The sequence below is a fragment of the Oncorhynchus nerka genome, linkage group LG4, assembly GCF_034236695.1.
Source record: "Oncorhynchus nerka isolate Pitt River linkage group LG4, Oner_Uvic_2.0, whole genome shotgun sequence".
In the NCBI taxonomy this organism is placed as follows: Eukaryota; Metazoa; Chordata; class Actinopteri; order Salmoniformes; family Salmonidae; genus Oncorhynchus; species Oncorhynchus nerka.
This window is the reverse complement of record NC_088399.1, coordinates 19905113-19923962: the sequence shown is the minus strand read 5'-3', so window position 1 is coordinate 19923962 and position 18850 is coordinate 19905113. Positions and strand designations below refer to the sequence as shown.

The window sequence follows — 18850 nt, the reverse complement described above, 5'->3', positions numbered from 1 at the left end:
GAATGTGCAGGGATTGGAAGGGACCATTTCCATGGACCATCTGTCTCACAGGCTAGTGATACAACAAAGGGAGCCAGGATGGTGTTAGTACATGTCGGATATTTGGTTCTTCCCGTATTTGGCTCTGTAAGAAATAGAGGTAAAGTTATTTCTTTATTTTATCCATTTTTGTCTCTTCTCGTTTCTATATATGTAAATATTAAAGCTAACTAGCTGTCATCTGCAATGGCCAAGGTAATAATGCTAGCTGTCCAGAAAGCTAGCTGCTGAGCTAACCAGACAGCCAGTCAGCTGCGCTCGAGCGAATAAAATCCAGGTTTGCAGTGAAGGTTGTAATCGAACCATGTCAAACGACATATGCAAAATAGTTAGCTATGTAGTTAATACAGCTATAACGAATTAGTTACGTTAATGTTTTGTCATCCGTTCTACCTTGCACGTATTATTGTCAAACGTTATCCTCTCAAGGCAACTAAACAAAATGGTAACTAGCTGAACAAGACAGCTAGCTAGTTTATCTGGACAGGCTAATATTTTGGTTATAGACGCGCGCGTAGTCCGTAGAATACCGTCATTTTGGATGTAACGTTAGCTAACTAGCTAGTGGCTTCGTTTGTCCCACTAACGGTTAATTATATTTTTCACCCTCTACTAATACCGTAACAACTGTTTGTTTTTAATCTGACCAAACAGCTGGTTAGCGAACATGACATCAGTGACATCAATTGTTTATCCATTTTGGTGTTGGCGAGTCTCGAGTCTTGACAACATGGTGTGTGGGGTGGGTTAGTTGTTGCCTTCAGCGAATCTGTTGTGTAGCTAGATGTGTTATTGGTTGAGGTTGTACTTTCTTTTTTTATATCGGCTAAATCCATCATTTATATTTGTATACATTTTTTATTATGCGATGAACGCCCTAAAATTACTAATTGAACGTGGCAATAGGAGCTGGTCAGGTGGGTTAAAATGTGATGCAGCCTACGACGCGTTTTGCGTTTTCTTATTAGGAACATATAGTACGGTCAAGAACACTATCCCGTAGGTTTGGAAATTTGTTTTTCTTGTCTCAAACCCGAAACCAAACCCCATCTCTATTTTGAGACTATCTAGCAATATGTTCAAAGGAAAACATGAGCACAACTGACCGCCTTTTGTTTTGCTCGATTGCAAACACCATACTACCCAAATTGATCAAAATAACATCCTCCATATGCAGCAAAAGGCTATATGTGCTGATTATATAAGTATACTAATATGAACGTGCATTTTAAAATACATGCAGTAGCACCAATGATTTCATTGTGCTTTTATTTGTGTTCTTTTTTCCTGTTCCATAGTATCGAGGCTGGCGCTACATTCCGCATTTCTCAGACCTTTGTCCCCTTCATTGTGTAGCTAACGATCATCTGCTGCTGTCTGCCGTAGCCTCTGCCTGTTCTCTGCATCTAGCTGTATTGTGAACCCCTTCCTCATTTCCTCTTTCCATCTGAAGACGACATTGGCATTAAAACCCGAGTTCTCCCACTCATACCGTATCCTTCTGTGTAACAGACTAAAGAATAACACCTTCTCTAGAAAACAGTTTGTCTTTATTTAAACTGTCATGTTGCTCTTTAGTACATAATCCATTGTAGCATTAGGCCTATTACTATAAAATGTCGTTGTGATTTTCCCATTCAGTGTGGATAGACTACATTCTGCTGTAAATTTCTGTAAAGTGGATACATTTTGACCCCTTGGCCCCCGATTCGATTATAGCCAGGCTTGATAGAACTTGTGGATTGCTGTCTCCAGTCATCCCCCTTCAATCAAAGGTGCATTGTACCACTTCCATATCTGATGGCCTGTTTGAAACATAAATCACATTCATTCCCCTTCCCAAATGCTATCATCCTAATCACATTTAAACCAATTGGATAGTAACTGGCTGCAATATATCTGCATTCTAATTTGCGTGTCTTTATTTCTCAAACGATCTGAAATTGCCACCTTTGATGGTCCATTGCACCTGTTCTAGTGGCTAAACGGCCAGTCGTAATCCTAACCATGTGTACGAGCCATTGTTTCTTCTAATTTAATTAACCCATTTAGTTTGTCACTGCGAGTCTTAACTCAACTCGCCATTTAAAATTTGTTTTGTGATCCACTATCATGCCAAACTCCCCAGTGTCTTACACACTTCCACATAATGCTATCCATTTTACAGGGATGTGTATATCACGCACTGCTGTAGAACTCCTTTTAGAATCAAAGTGTCTTTATTCTTTGGTTGTGCTTTCTCTCTACCTTATGTTCTTGTATTAGAACCTAATGCATGATCATTTTTAAAATTCTGTTTATGTTTTCACATTGAACAGCAGATTACTATGTAATCTTTGTGTAGAGATGTCCCTGCTGTACTAAAATGTGCTGTAGCATACACATCTACTCATTGGATGCTGCTTCTGTTCTGTTAATCCTACAGAGCATGGTCAGGCCTTTGGTCATTATTTGCATGTAGTTGCATTATTACTATTATCACACAGTGCCACACATACTAATATTTTCCAATAAAGACTTCTAGTATTTTTCCTAACCTTCAGTGTGCTTTTTGCTGATTTCCATGTGTGTTTCCACCCCACCGTGCTGTCACTGAGGCAGTCCCCCTCTACCTCTCAGTGCTCTCATCTCTCTTTGCAGAGGCACTTTAAGGTGCTTCTCTCTCCCGAGTCCCAATCATAGGATTAGGGACAGCCAAATCTCTTGTCCTGCTGTGAAAATTAATTTTGACAGAGACATGGGAGGCAGTGATTAATGTAGGAACCATACAGTCAACCCCCCCCCCCCCCCCCCCAATCAATACACATTCCATCTGTATTTAACGGTCTCTTGTCAACATTGCTTCTATACTATAGTATTAGTGACCAAAACTTGCTCCTCTTTTCATCCTTTCCGCCTGTCTCGGTTTTAGTAAAGTTAACATTGTCGCTGTCGGGTTACGAAAGTATTATTCCGTATTATGCACAGTGTCACACGCAACTGCCGAATTTGGCTTTACGTTTTTTGTGAAATATTAGTCTTGAATTGGCGTCCTTCAGATACTGACCAGGATGGGAGATTTGGGGTTTTGTTGTGAGGCTGAATGCGCACCTTGAAGTCCCTTGACACAACACACAACATTAAACACTGATATAAATGCTATGCCGGTTCTGTTTACTATGTTGTTCTTGAAGTGTCTTGACAGAAGTGGCACCAGCCATTCAATAGCTATACAGAGTGGGTAAACACAGGGCATTTGAATGTTACATATAAAACAATAAACTTATAGGCTAGCCTATATCTCAAAACTAGCAAGTAAAAGGTTTATATTGACAGCAATACTTCGCCACTTCTTTACCTTGACATATACAGTGGGGCAAAAAAGTATTTAGTCAGCCACCAATTGTGCAAGTTCTCCCACTTAAAAAAGATGAGAGGCCTGTAATTTTCATCATAGGTACACTTCAACTATGACAGACAAAATGAGAAAAAAAAATCCAGATGCAAATTATGGTGGAAAATAAGTATTTGGTCAATAACAAAAGTTTATCTCAATACTTTGTTATTGTTGGCAATGACAGAGGTCAAACGTTTTCTGTAAGTCTTCACAAGGTTTTCACACACTGTTGCTGGTATTTTGGCCCATTCCTCCATGCAGATCTCCTCTGTTACTTTTTTGTTACTCGGGCGGTGTGTTTGGGATCATTGTCATTGCTGAAAGACCCAGCCACGTTTCATCTTCAATGCCCTTGCTGATGGAAGGAGGTTTTCACTCAAAATCTCACGATACATGGCCCCATTCAGTCGTCCTGGTCCCTTTGCAGCCCAAAGCATTATGTTTCCACCCCCATGATGTTTCCACCCCCATGCTTCACAGTAGGTATGGTGTTCTTTGGATGCAACTCAGCATTCTTTGTCCTCCAAACACGACGAGTTGAGTTTTTACCAAAAAGTTATATTTTGGTTTCATCTGACCATATGACATTCTCCCAATCTTCTTCTGGATCAGCCAAATGCTCTCTAGCAAACTTCAGACGGGCCTGGACATGTACTGGCTTAAGCAGGGGGACACGTCTGGCACTGCAGGATTTGAGTCCCTGGCGGCGTAATGTGTTACTGATGGTAGGCTTTGTTACTTTGGTCCCAGCTCTCTGCAGGTCATTCATTAGGTCCCCCCGTGTGGTTCTGGGATTTTTGCTCACTGTTCTTGTGATCATTTTGACCCCACAGGGTGAGATCTTGCGTGGAGCCCCAGATCGAGGGAGATTATCAGTGGTCTTCTATGTCTTCCATTTCTTAATAATTGCTCCCACAGTTGATTTCTTCAAACCAAGCTACTTACCTATTGCAGATTCTGTATTCCCAGCCTGGTGCAGGTCTACAATTTTGTTTCTGGTGTCTTTTGACAGCTCTTTGGTCTTGGCCATAGTGGAGTTTGGAGTGAGACTGTTTGAGGTTGTGGACAGGTGTCTTTTATACTGATAACAAGTTCAAACAGGTTCCATTAATACAGGTAACGAGTGGAGGACAGAGGAGCCTCTTAAAGAAAGTTACAGGTCTGTGAGAGCCAGAAGTCTTGCTTGTTTGTAGGTGACCAAATACTTATTTTCCACCATAATTTGCAAATAAATTCATTTAAAATCCTACAATGTGATTTTTCTGGAATTTTTTTTTTTTTTTCATTTTGTCTGTCATAGTTGAAGTGTACCTATGATGAAAATTACAGGCCTCATCTTTTTTAAGTGGGAGAACTTGCACAATTGGTGGCTGACTAAATACTTTTTTTGCCCCACTGTTTGCACTTAGATGCATATTCTCCTTTCATTCATTATGGAATGGCACCTAGCTGTTTACATTTTTACATTTAAGTCATTTAGCAGACGCTCTTATCCAGAGCCCTAGATCAATCAGCAGCAAACAGAACTCAATTAGCAAAACAACTTTCTCTGCCTGTATTTTGAATCAAACTGTATTCCTAGTGGATTTGAACATATCAATACAATTTACAGTAAAATACATTGCATAAACCCTACTAAGGTAGATTAAGTCTGTGACCAGCATTACACCTTAGTGAGTGTCGTTGGTACCTCTCTGCTATGTCTTCGGCAGACTTCTTTGTGGGTGTATCACTTTAACACATTAATGTAATTAGCCTAAATAAGTGTGATTTAGAATATGGCAAAACATTTGTACGGGGAGAAAGTTTGTGGGCTAGGCCTATTTGTTTATTGATAATAGAAAAGTATGCTAGATTGTGTTCAATTTGGTCTTCACATGACCAATTCAATAAGACTCCATTTATTGTACAGAGCATGCATACTCAAGACTGCCTTCATTACATTTACATTTTAGTCACTTAGCTGATGATCTTATCCAGAGCAGCTTACAATTAGTGCATTCATCTTAAGATAGTTGTGTAGTCCCAACTAGCTATCTCATGTTCTTGTGAGGAGAGACTTTCTATGACAGTTGCTTGTACTAGGAGGTCTGGCTAAGGTTCATAGCCTTCCTACCTAGAGCACGCAGGTAAAGGCTATTGTCAGCGCCTTATTCTTCAAATACTTACAAGGTCATATTAGGCAGTCAATGGCATACATTATTCAACACTGCTGTAGTGTTCCATGCAAGCAGCTGCTTTATGTTTCGTTTTACATTTGCGTTCTAATCATGGAATGAAATGGTACACATACCATTAATACGAGTGCCTTATTTTACTATATTAAGCACGGGACACCTATCCATAATGACTTATGAATCTTTTGGGTTATTTATATGCATAAGGTTTTTTCTTAGCTACCCCCTCAAACCAATTTCATACTGCCGGATAGGCCGACCATACTAAATCCTTCAGGATTGGTTGATAGCTACTGCACTGCTTAGCCTACACATTACCTCGTCCCCTCCCCTATTCGTGCATTGTAAAGTAATGGGATGCTCATGCTACCGATGGAATGGGGTGTGTAGTGTAGATGAGGATTATGTTGGGGAGAATAGTAGCAGTGATTATAAAACTGCAGAGACAGCCGGGTCAGACTGCTGCAGTCATGGGTGGGCAGGGCTACATGCCTGTCAGTCAAACGGGGGAGACATGCCGCACTGTGGGGAGGGGCTGGCTGTATGTGTGCACATGCTTCTCTGGAGGGGCTGATAGCTCAGATATGCACCAGTCAGGAGATTTTACAGCCCGAGCTCAGCGCTGAGAGAGTTATGTGCAGAGAGAGACTATGCTGCAGATGCTGTGAGAGGTGCAATGTGTGCCAAATAAGGCCTATTTGATATGCTATTTTATAGTCCTTCTATGGTCCATTTATGATTATAATCATCATAGCACTGATAGTTTCCACCTTGTTAATATTTGTATTTTATTTAACTAGGTAAGTCAGTTAAGAATTTTTATTTTATTTACAATGATGGCCTTCCGAGGAACAGTGGGTTAACTGCCAATATGAATGGGGGAAAAAATATATGATTGATTCTTCTTTGTTAGTAGGGTCTGTTTAACCCATTTGTTATTGGGGTCCCTGTATCTTTGCACAACAGTGATGTAAAACATTGCGACAGAACTGAGTGAAACGGCATCCTGTGGTCCACCAAAACCAGAAGCCATTTTTTTTTTTTTCTGCTCTACTTCCTCAGCCAGCAAACACAATTTCTCCTCTTATGGATCTGAGGTCCACTAGGGTTCTTATGTCTCAAGGCAATATTTACTGTAGCAAAAGAATAACCAAGCAGAATCTGTCTCCTCGGGTTTGTGACTTGAACAGTCGCACTGCTTTGAATTACTTAGGCTATGATGTACAAAGGGGAAAAAAGGAATGATGACCAAATTTAGAGTTGATCTGAATTACCCTCCGAATTGTAATTGAATAACCACTGTATCAAAGAAATGTATTTAAATAAGTGTAATTTCTTACAAAATATCTAATCATCAGCTAAAAATGAACCCATAGAGCGTTTAGAACCTCTACTTATCGTAATCATTACGTAGACATGTAATGCAGGTAGCCTAGTGGTTAGTGGTGGGCCAGTAACCAAAAGGTTGCTGGATCGAATCCCTGAGCTGACATAAAAATCTGTCGTTCTGCCCCTGAACAAGGCAGTCAACCCACTGTACCCCGGTAGCCGTCATTGTAAATAAGAATTTGTTCTTAACTGACTTGCCTAGTTAAATAAAGGTTACCTAATATTTTTTTAAATATTTTTTTTAAACATTACAAAGGCAGTGTTACTGGAAATTCCCTTCCAAACAGTAAAGATGATGATTACGCTCTTGTCTGCATCAAATTAGAACAACATTGCATAGCTGTTTTACAAGCCACTTATCATTATGGATTTTAGTAGTAGCATTTTATCACAGTGATACAGTAAAAAAAACACAGTTTACTTTAACTAGGATGGCACTAAAGATGTCTATACATGGAGCCTGGCCATTCATAGTCACAGTCTGTGGGGTTGTGCTTTTCACATGAGGCCTGCCTGCATGTCTTAAAGATGAGAGCCATCCCAGCCCCCCCAGACCTTGGTGTCTGTCCCCCCGCGCAGACAGCTGGTAGACTATAACTGGAGTTAAAGGAGCAGCTGCAGTGCCTCCCCCTCCCCACACTTCCCTCCTCTGGGCGTAATGGATATTGATTGTTTGGCTGCGACCCAGCACCATGCTGATTCAGCAGGTTGGCCAGAGCTTCACTCACTACTCCTCCTTCCATAGACCGAGAGGCAGCCCTAACCCAGGGTTGGTACATGAGGAATATACAGTGCCTTTAGAAAGTTCATACACCTTGACTTATTCCATCTTTTGTTACAGCCTGAATTCTAAATTGATTAAATAGATTTTTCTTCCCACCCATCTACACACAATACACCATAATGACAAAGTGAAAACATGTTTTTGAAAAATGTTAGCAAATTTATTGAAAATTAAATGCAGAAACATTTTTTACAAACTATTCACACCCCTGAGTCAATACTTTGTAGAAGCACCTTGGGTGGCGGTTACAGCTTTGAGTCGTCTTGGGTATGTCTATCAGCTTTACACATCTGGATTTGGGGATTTTCTCCCATTTCTTCCTAGCAGAATTTCTCAATCTCTGTAAAGTTAGATGGGGTGTGGTAGTGAACAGCAATCTTCAAGTCTTTCCACAGATTTTCAATAGGATTCAAGTCTGGGATTTTCCTGGGCCACTCAAGGACTTTCACGTTCTTGTTCTGAATCCATTACAGCGTTGCTTTGACTGTATGCTTGAATTCATTGTCCTGTTGGAACGTAAATCTTCGCCCCCAGTCTGTTTGCCTTCTGATAACAGAACTCAGCAGATTTGGCTCCATTCATTGTTCCCTCTAACTTTACTAGTCTCCCAGTCCCTGCCACTGAAAAGCATCCCCATAGCATGATGCTGCCATCACCATGCTTCACAGTAGGGATGGTGTTACATTTACATTTACATTTAAGTCATTTAGCAGACGCTCTTATCCAGAGCGACTTACAAATTGGTGCGTTCACCTTAAGACATCCAGTGGAACAGCCACTTTACAATAGTGCATCTTAGTGTTAGAAGGGTGAAGAGCTGTGCTTGGTTTTTTCCATAGTAGGGCTGGGCGACATGACCAAAATATCATATCACTGTATTGTAATTTTTTTTAAATAATATTGACAATTTGAAATGTTTATTCATTTACCTTTTGCTTTATGAGTGGTGCGTGACCCTAGGTTGGCAACACATACATTGTAAGTGATTTCAATAGGTTTTTCTCTATTCTGATTTGTTTTATACTGTTCAATTAAACTTAAACCTAAAAAAAAAATCAGCATTTTCATACATTTCTGAATTCCCTGCAATCATTTGAGATCATTTCCACACTGCCACGTAGGGCTGCACGATGTTGCAATTGTGATTTGACTTGCGATTTAGAGCACAACACTTGGGCGAACTTTTAGAATCATAGAAATATAATGAATATTCTATAGTTAGAATTTAATAGTGTGTATTTTGAATACAGTGTTTGACATGCCAACTAATTAAAATGCCAGGGAGGAGTTATTGTCATAGGGTAGGAACCAAAGTGTTTGTTTCCTAGGGGATCCTATAATCTTTGGCTACGTTTTTTCTCTTAGCTACTTCATGTTGCTAACATTAATGCTTTGTATTTTCCTCTTTAATTTAGTAGATACTGTTGCACAAACTACATGCTTATTTAGGTCTACACCATCACTGGTATTATCAGGCTGTATAGCTTATTACGTTTGCGCTGACACAGCTGGCTAGCGAGCTAATAAATGTAGTAACTTGCGATTTAGCATTAGCGGCTAAAAAGATTTAGGTCCAACTTGCTAGGAAAAGACAAACTAGCTGTTTGCAGATGTAAGAAATACAAACTAATAGTGTAAATATAGAACTCTAGTGGATTTAAATTAAGAAGCTAAGTGAAGCGGCATCCTTGTCGCATGTGCTGCATTGACCATGCAGTCTGAACGCAAGTGTGCTCCTCAAGTGACGGGACGGGGCTTGGTCTGTGTGGAAGCGGCATGGAGAAAGAGTGCTGAGAGAGAACTCAAGTAGTGAAGTAATCTATAGAAATTGATTTGCACACGGCATATCACATTTAAAAAATATATATACATTCAAAAAGTTGTAAGGAAAAGTAAAAATCCAAAACGGTCCATACATCAATACCGGTATATTGTAAATTACGGTATACCGCCCAGCCCTAAGACATGGTGCTTTGCATTCAGGCCAAAGAGTTAGGCTTTTGTCTCAACAGACCACATAATCTTTTGCCTTGTGATCTGTCTTTCATGTGCCTTTTTGCGAACTTCAGGCGTGCTGTCATCTGCCTTTCTCAGGAGTGTCTTCCGTCTGGCCACATGACCAACTACAGCGCAAATGAAGGAAAGGAGACAAGGAGAGGAAACCACTTAAGATTATTGAACTGCACCCCACATCCCTTAAACGGCTGGTGGTTTTAGCAGTTGATTCTTTAATGCCAGGCTCCATAATGAGAGGCCTGTAGGACTAGTGCATGTAGGTCTAATGATAGTGCAACAGTTACATCGCTCAGCAGGAAGCCTAGCGGTTAGAGAGTTGGGCCAGTAAATGAAGCGTCAATGTTTTGAATACCTGAGCCGACAAGGTGAAAAATCTGTCTGTGCCCTTGAGCAAGACACTTAACCCTCATTTGCTCCAGGGGTGCTGTACTACTATAGATGACCCTGCAAAACAAAGCCTTTCACTGCACCTATCCAGTTTGTGACAATAAAATATACTATTTTAACATGGAGGCAGGTAGATTTTATATGATGTTCAACGGTGGCTCTTAATAAGTAGCATGCTAAAGAATATTTTAAAATATGTGCTGCCACAATTCACAGGAACTCTGCACGAGAATCTTACGTTCATTATGTGCTGCCACCATTCACAGGAACTCTGCACGAGAATCTTACGTTTGTTATCTTATGCTCAGGTCCAATTTAAAACCAGGGTACCTATTCATAATTCATTATACAAACCCACTTAAACCAAAGACCGCATCAAACCTTGAAATCTAACCTAGCATATATTATCAGAAGCAGAGATTCAATCCACAAAACAAAACGGCAGTCATCGTGCCCAGTGTACCACTTCGCTCCCAGCTGACCCTGTAGAACGACAGGAAATGAGCAGGACAGTTGGGCTCTCTCTGGAGCTTAGAGGTCGCTCTATGGTCTTTCATCTCTTTTGTGTTCTGTCTTCCTGGGTGAGGTCGCTTTCTGTTTTCTCGCTGTGTGTGTTTGATATGTATGACGGTGTGTGAGCTGTATTTTTATTTATTTTATTTAACCAGGTAGGCCAGAACAAGTTCTCATTTACAACTGCGACCTGGCCAAGATAAAGCAAAGCAGTGCGACAAAAATCAAACAACACAGAGTTATACATGATTACGGTGTGTGAGTGATCTGTATGACGGTGTGTCGGTGATCTGTATGGCGGTGGGTGATTTGATCTGCATGACTGAGTGATCTCTGTTGTGTGTCTGTTTCTGACTGCGTTTCCGATTTTGATGTCTGTCTCTGTTCTGACTGTTTGATGTCTGTCTGTGTGGTTGTGGTTTCTGTCTGAATATGATCTGTCTGCCTGTCTCTTTGTCTGACTGTAATTGCTCTCTGCTATTCTATTTTGTTATTTTACCTTGTGTGATTGTGCTGCCTGTTAGAGCTGTCTGTGTAGTTGGTCTGTGTAACGTTTGAGTGTGACGGATGACTCCCTCTACTATCTGACTGATTTGGTGTGATGATCACTCTGTCTACTCTCTCTGGTGTCTTGTCTGATTGGGTGAGTGTGTTCTCTTGGCTGATTTGGTTGATCTCTCTGTGGATATGATTGGTGTCTCCGTATCGTCTGATGGCAGAGTGTCTTCTCTGTCTTCATTGGTTGGGGTCAACTTCCTCTGAATCCTGATTGGGTGTACTTATCTCCTGCAGGGGCACAATTCACCAGGCATCAGCACAGCCATGCTACCTCATGCCGACACTTCCACCTAGGGGCCCCTCAGGCGCCCATCTCAGCCGAGTTCCCCTTGGGTCACACCAGCCAACCCCCCCAGACTGGCCTGGCCCCTCACCAGCCCCCGGCCCCCCACCACCCACCGCCCCTGCCGCCCCCCCCTCAGTTCCAGGACGTTACTGGGCCTCCGTTCCTACCTCAGGCCTTACACCAGCAATACCTCATCCAGCAGCAGCTTCTAGAGGCGCAGCACCGCAGGATCCTCCCACACTCCAGGTACTACCACACACACTTGCATGTTCTGTTGGACTCACATTTACAGGCATGTTTTGTCTGTTTCTTTCACTCACCCCCTCTAAGGCACTGAGTTGGCCAGACACTAGAACGCTACACCCCCTCCAATTTCCATATGCTAATGTATGGAAATGCCTCCTCTGTGCAGACGAACTCTGGAGCGTGCTCCTCTGAACCCTCACAGACTCCGCTCAGGGTACGACTACTCCCCTCCCCTCCATATCCCCCAGCCAATCAGCCAGCAGCCGCGCTACCTGGCCGAGGGCACAGACTGGTGAGTCAAAAAAATAAAAATAAACGGGGAGCCCTGGAGACGATAAGTCATTGTTTCATCCTTCCATCTGTCTGGCATTAGTGGTGTTGGTTTATGTCTCTCCCCCTGCCTGTAGGGGTGATCATTTTACTCTGTGTTGATATTAATATAGGTTTTTGTCCTCTCTCCTCTGTGTCTGTTCGTAGGGACCTTAGTGTGGACGCTGGCCTCTCTCACCAACAGTACCAGCTCCAGCAGCTTCCACAGCACTATCAGCATTACCTGGCGGCATCCCCCAGAATGCACCACTTTCCCAGGAACACCTCGTCTGCACAAGTGGTACTTTCATGACTGTTGGCTGTTGTGGTTGGTCTCTGCTTTGTTCTTTTGTTGTTCTGCTTGTCTATGTTGACTGTTTAGTTGCTGTGTTGTTCACACTCTCTGTGTGATGTATGTCTTTGTCTGTTCGTCCATCAATGATTCGGTGCTTGGTCCTGTGTTGTCCAACAGAGTTCTGTTAACTGTTGATGACCGAAGTGTCTTCTTTTTTATGTTTGACAGGTTGTGCATGAGATTAGAAACTACCCGTACCCCCAGCTTCACCTGTTGGCTCTGCAGGGCCTCAACCCCTCACGTCACGCTTCCGCTGTACGAGAGAGCTATGAGGTAAATGTCCATTTCTATATCAATTTTACCAATATCTACAGTGTACTGAACAAAAATATAAATGCAACAATTTCAAAGATTTTACAGAGTTACAGTTCATATAAGGAAATCAATCAATTTAAATAATAATAATTCATTTAGGCCCTAATCTATGGATTTCACATGACTGGGCAGCCATGGGTGGGCCTGGCACGGCATAGGCTCACCCACTTGGGAGCCAAGCCCACTGCCCAGTCATGTGAGGCCAGTTGGGCCTACTGCCATATTCACTAAAACAACATTCGAGGCAGCTTATGGTAGAGAAATGAATGTTCAATTATCTACCATCAGCTCTGGTGGACATTCATGCAGTCAGCATGACAATTGCGTGCTCCCTCAACATGAGACGTCTGTGGCATTGTTGTGTGACAAAACTGCACATTTTAGAGTGGCCTTTTATTGTCCAGAGCACAAGGGGCTCCTGTGTAATGTTCATGCTGTTTAATCAGATGTTTGATATGCCACACCTGTCAGGTGGTTGGATTATCTTAGCGAGGGAGAAATGCTCACTAACAGGTTTGTAAACAAATTTGTGCACAAAATTGGAGAGAAATGAGCTTTTTGTCCATATGGAACATTTGTGGGATCTTTTATTTCAGCTCATGAAACATGGGACCAACACTTTTACATGTTGTGTTTATATTTTTGTTCAGTATATATTAATGCTATTGCTTGTGTTACACATGGATACTATACTTGTTTTTATGGTTAAGCTTTAATGGCATGATTTAATTCTGTTACCCTAGTCATACCAGTGCTGACCGGTTGCTTTTGCAGAGGTGAAGTGACGTTATCTGTCTAAAGCCTTGCTCTCCTGTGCCCTAGGAGCTGTTGCAGCTTGAAGACAGGTTGGGAAGTGTCAGTAGGGGAGCGGTTCAGACCACCATAGAGAGATTCACCTTCCCACACAAATACAAGAAGGTGAGGAGGCAGCTCTCTGAGTTAGAAGTATACACACACGAGTGGAGCTACAGGCAACTGCCAAAATAACAGAAACACTTGAGTAAATGAGTGATACAAAGTATATTGAAAGCAGGTACTTCCACACAGGTGTGGTTCCCGAGTTAATTAAGCAATTAACATTCCATCATGCTTAGGGTCTTGTATAAAAATGCTGGGCAGGTCACTGAATGGTTTGATGAGCATGAAAACAAAGTAAACCATATGCCATGGCCATCTGTCATCCGATCTCAACCCAACACTAATGGGAGATTCTGGAGCGGCACCTGAGACAGTGTTTTCCACCACCATCAACAAAACATGATGGAATTGATGGAATTTCTCATCGACGAATGGTGTCGCATCCCCCCAATAGAGTTCCAGACACTTATAGAATATATACCAAGGTGCATTGAAGCTGTTGTGGCTGGTGTGACCCAACTTTCTATTAAGACACTTTATGTTGGCGTTTCCTTTTATTTTTACAGCTATCTGTATATTGTAAATGTAACCAGTGGGAATTGAATATATTAACCATTAGACCGAGAGGACATCTTCAAGGTCTGAGGACTTACAAGTCTCACAGTGCTACTGCTGCATGAGTGCATGATTCCAAATCACCTCCGGTACTGTATACAAACTCAAAGTTTTAAAAAGCAAAGTTGCTTACTTCTGAAGCCTTAGTGGTCTCTTTAAAAACTCTTGACCCTGTCTGATTCTAATCTGGATATGTCATTTGATTGGTCCACAGAGGAAGCCTCTGGATATGAAGATTGGCGAGGAGGGCGAGGAGACTGATGTGGATGAGAAATGTACCATCTGCCTGTCGATGCTGGAGGAGGCAGAGGACGTCAGGTAATGAATATTTGCAACACTTAACCTATTGGAGCCTATGGAATTCACAGAACCCACTGAACAAGTGTGATGTGCATACGGTATATTTTCTCTTTCAGTGTGTGAGTTGACGACCAGACGATTGACCTTCTTCCTTTTCTCTCCCGTCTCACCTGTCCAGGCGTTTACCCTGCATGCACCTCTTCCACCAGGGCTGTGTGGATCAGTGGCTGGCGACAAGCAGGAAGTGTCCAATCTGCCGCGTGGACATCGAGACGCAGCTCCACCCAGACAGCTGATGTCACAGGGGTGGAGCCTGACGGTCTGGCTGCTGTCAATCACCCTGGCGTGGATCCTGCTCCCTTCCACCCGGCCCTGCCTCTCCCAACATGGGTGCTTTGCCAAATGTCTCCAGTCGTCACGTGACATCATAGCCCTCTCTGACTCACGCTTTACTGAGCCAATCCAGGATTACTTACTGCACGAGAGACCGGAGACTTGACTCTCTCTCTCTCTCTCTCTCTCTCAATAAAAGCACATCCCCAGCAAAAAGACATGCAAACACTCACTCACACATACATTACATACTATATACACATGTGCACACAGGGTTTACTAGTTGCTTGCTGGTGGTTGGGTGTCGTTGCTGTTGTGTTGTAGTTAGGGGAGGCAGGTGTGTTTCCTGTGTCTTTGTAGCATGTTCTTAAAGCCATGACATTAATGTACAGAGTGAAAAGCACACAACCCCACTTGCCAGCCAGCCTGCCACATACACACACACACACACTGCTTATTCTGCCACAACAGGAAGCTAATCAACCACTTAAAAGCCCTGTCGCCATGTTTGCCTACAGATAATTTGTGGTAGTACAGTAGCAGCATCAGACACAGTGGTATTTTGACCCCTCACTTTGTTATAAGAGGGGGACTGAGTGTTCAGATCTCACCCAGCTTCTACTTTTTGCAATACAGTAGTTGTACATTTGCTTGGAACTGATGCTGCCATCAGTGTTCGGACAAAATACAACTATTTCACTGCTGTCATGTCGGCCTGCCCCAATGCATGGGGTGGCGTGTGTTTTTGAGTAAATACAGAGGTTAGTGAGTGTTTTTAACCAAATGTGTTATGGTATTGCTTGACCTGCCGCAATGTGTGTGTTCTGCCCCAGTGTGTGGGTTTCAGTGTATGTTTAACCAATGCTTGCGCGTGAGTGACAAACTTAAAGTGCAGGTTCAAGTGTGTGTTAAGGGTAATGTAGAAGTTAGCTTAACAGTGATTTGATTGGAGTGCTTGTAGAATACAAAGCCAAATAAGGAATACAATTATTATTATTTTTAAATGTAGTAGGACTTATCCCCCATCATGCACTGCAGTGACTGAGTGAGATGTGGGGCCTTCTGGTTAAGCAGAAGTGTTAGCTGCCCTGAAAACAGCGACTCTGTGCCATCCACTCCTGTCGCAGGTGTTAAGGCTGAGCAGTGTAGTGAAATGCATGTTTCAATGTTGGCTTGGGCTGTCGTGTTAGCGTTAAAAGAAAAAAAAATGGAGGGCAGAGGAGGGTGTTGTCTGCATGACTTAGTTAATCTGAGCTGTGATTATCAACTCAACACAAACAAACAAATGAAGAAAAAGGGAGCACGATGTCAGTGGTTGTCCCTGACCTGTAGCGTGTGTTCATACTGTCCCTTTTTGGTGGCAAACAAAATCGAATCCTATTGTTTACCTTATTGCCTAAAGAACAAGCACATGTGATAGATATAGCAACAACCTCTTTTTGTTATTGCATTTGCGTTGGTTTCCGTATATTTAGGTATAAACGCGCACTGTTTTGGACCGAGTGAGGAGCTTGTGTGTTGAACTTGTTTTTATGTGTCAGATCTCCCCTCGTGGTTGCTATGCTGGTTGCTATGCTGTATTGCTAGAACAACAATGTAGAATGTTGTGTGATGGGGGCAGTATCCTCCCCACAGTGCATATGGACAGGACTGGGCTGGGGTCAAAATGAGGACCAAAATAACGGTCAGAGAACACTTTTTGTTGTCAAAAAAACAACTCTATAAATGTTGATATTGTGTGTGCTTTCCTTTTGTTTTGTTGCTATGTTATGTCTGAGTCAATGTGCATGAACACTACATAGGTTTTTAAGGATTGGCACAGGTCCTGTACTATGCATTGAGGACTCGATGTGAAGTATTAGGACAGACCCTAAATGCCCTGTAGACTGAAGGATGAGTTGTGACGGATTGGGACTGACCCTAACTGTCCTGTGCACTGCCAGTGTTGATACTGACTCCTCCTTTAGTCTAGTTTTTTATGGGAAGTTTCGATAGTTTACACAGGGTGTTGTCAGTTGAGATGCCTTAAGTATTTAACAATCATTATTTATTACTAACTGTAGATATCGTGTGTACGTATTTAATTTTATATAGTTTTTTTCTGCAATTGAATCATTTATTTATTTAGATATAACACAATGGTTTAAAAAAAATGGAACGATTACCTCTTTTTTGCATTTTTGCATTGTTTTAATTCAATGGGAATGCTTCGCATGCAGTTGTATTTTTCCTGAAGAAACTAAACTAAAAAGACCTGCTGTTTGATCTCTCTCCCCGAGCCGGCTGTGTTATGTTTACTGTCCCGGGCTGAGCTGTCGAGCCTGCTCTTCTCATGTGGTGCTGTGGATAGTGGTGCTGTGGATATCTTGGTTACATTCCATTCAATGCAATTTTCTCTGATCCCTATGCTGTGATGTAGTGGACAAACTGCAATGGAGTGAAATGTTTTTAAGTTTGTAATTTGTCTTGTTTTGCACTCAGTTTTAACATGGGAACCCTCTCACTGGCATAAAGCAGTTACGATCGTAGATGTATTGTTATTATTACTGTATACTTTGTCATTTCCAGTTCTCTGCCTCTCATCCCTCTCTCCTTTCTTTAAAAAAAAAGCATGTTCCTTTTCTGTGTTGGGATATTTCTCCTTCCCTCTTTTCCAAATATCTTGTAGTTTTGAGCCCAACAAGTGCCTCGCTTCTAGTGTTGAGATATTTCCTTATGATTGAAGCTATTTTTGTTACCGAGCCACACAAACTCCTACGCTCAGTTACTCGAAAGCCATCATGCCTGAACTAGGTACATATTTATCTGGAGGTCTTACTCCTGCATTACACGGGCACCATGATGAACTGTAGGCTATGTTCAAATGCTGTATAATGTTGTCGTTCCTTTCTTATTCCCTCCTCTCTCACTTCTCTCATTGTCACCACTGACAAACCTGCAAGGTGAAGGAAATATGACCTTAGCCTCCATAAGTGGAGTGTGGGAACTTTAAGGTGGTGTGGTCAGCGTCGTATTGCTTTCACTAACCAAATAGATCTGTGGATACCTTTATGAGAATAAAGAAAGCGGCATTTTAGGAGTACTCGGAAATGGACATTTCTCTCCATCTTTTTTAGTTTAACCCTGACCTAATCTAATAATACCTTTGAAATATTTTACTTTATCGATTATACAAATTAAGGAAATATTTGACAAATCTTTGTGAAAATGTTTCACTGTGTTCATCTGCGCTACACTAATTATTCTTATTATTCCCTCTTTTCCTGCCTTTCCGTTCCCTCTTTTCCTTTCCTTTATTATTTTGTCTTAGCGTCCATCCTTCCCTCCACTCAGAAGCCATCCAATGTTTCCTATCACAATCCTCTCTATGTAAAACAAGAACAGACAGAGGATCTCTTAAAGCACAACCTTACTAAAAATGCATGTTTTTCTCAGGTTTGAATATATTCTTAATGGTATGTAAGTATATGGTGAAAATATTTGTAGATATACAAAGAATATTACAGAATTAATTTTGCTGCTGCTTGCATCTGAAAAACTGAAGGAAAGAGAAAATATCTCAGTGCCAGTGATAGGGCTGCCGCCATCTTTGTATAAGGTCAGCTGTTTAGCCGTGACTGCGCAATGTTTTTCAATATAGGAGATTTTATCGGAGAATATAACTATTTATCATTAATATTAAAGCAATAGCTCATTAATGATGAGTGTGTTGATGAACTGGATGAGCATATTGTGTAAATGTTAGATTCACATTTGGTGGAATTTTGTACTTTATTTATTACTACTACTAATAATGATTTTAAAAGTTGCATCGCTAAACCCAAACTGTTCTGTTTTTTTATTTACATTTTATTTCAAGGCTGGTATATTATCCTTTTTTGTATGTGCTCTTTTTGTAATAAATTGGATCAAATGGAAGGTGTATAAATCTGGTGTTTGTGGAATGAGTAGAAGTTACCTTTTGTCCCTAAAATTAAGGCCAGTTATGACTCTT

General features: G+C 41.6%; 1 protein-coding gene across 2 annotated transcripts; it reads left to right on the top strand.

Annotated features, from left to right (window-relative positions):
* Positions 1-18774, top strand: LOC115120222 (E3 ubiquitin-protein ligase ARK2C-like). Of its 2 annotated transcripts, none has more exons than XM_065017333.1 (8): positions 1-139; positions 11474-11771; positions 11938-12063; positions 12249-12381; positions 12604-12708; positions 13576-13668; positions 14438-14541; positions 14702-18774. In XM_065017333.1, exons 1-8 carry the CDS (start codon positions 79-81, stop codon positions 14817-14819), a joined length of 1038 nt encoding a protein of 345 aa, XP_064873405.1. In that variant the 5' UTR covers positions 1-78; the 3' UTR covers positions 14820-18774. The 2 variants fall into 2 exon arrangements, with proteins under 2 accessions (XP_064873405.1, XP_029504997.1); XM_029649137.2 differs by having other exon boundaries at positions 13573-13668.
* Positions 18775-18850: the final 76 nt, after the last annotated feature.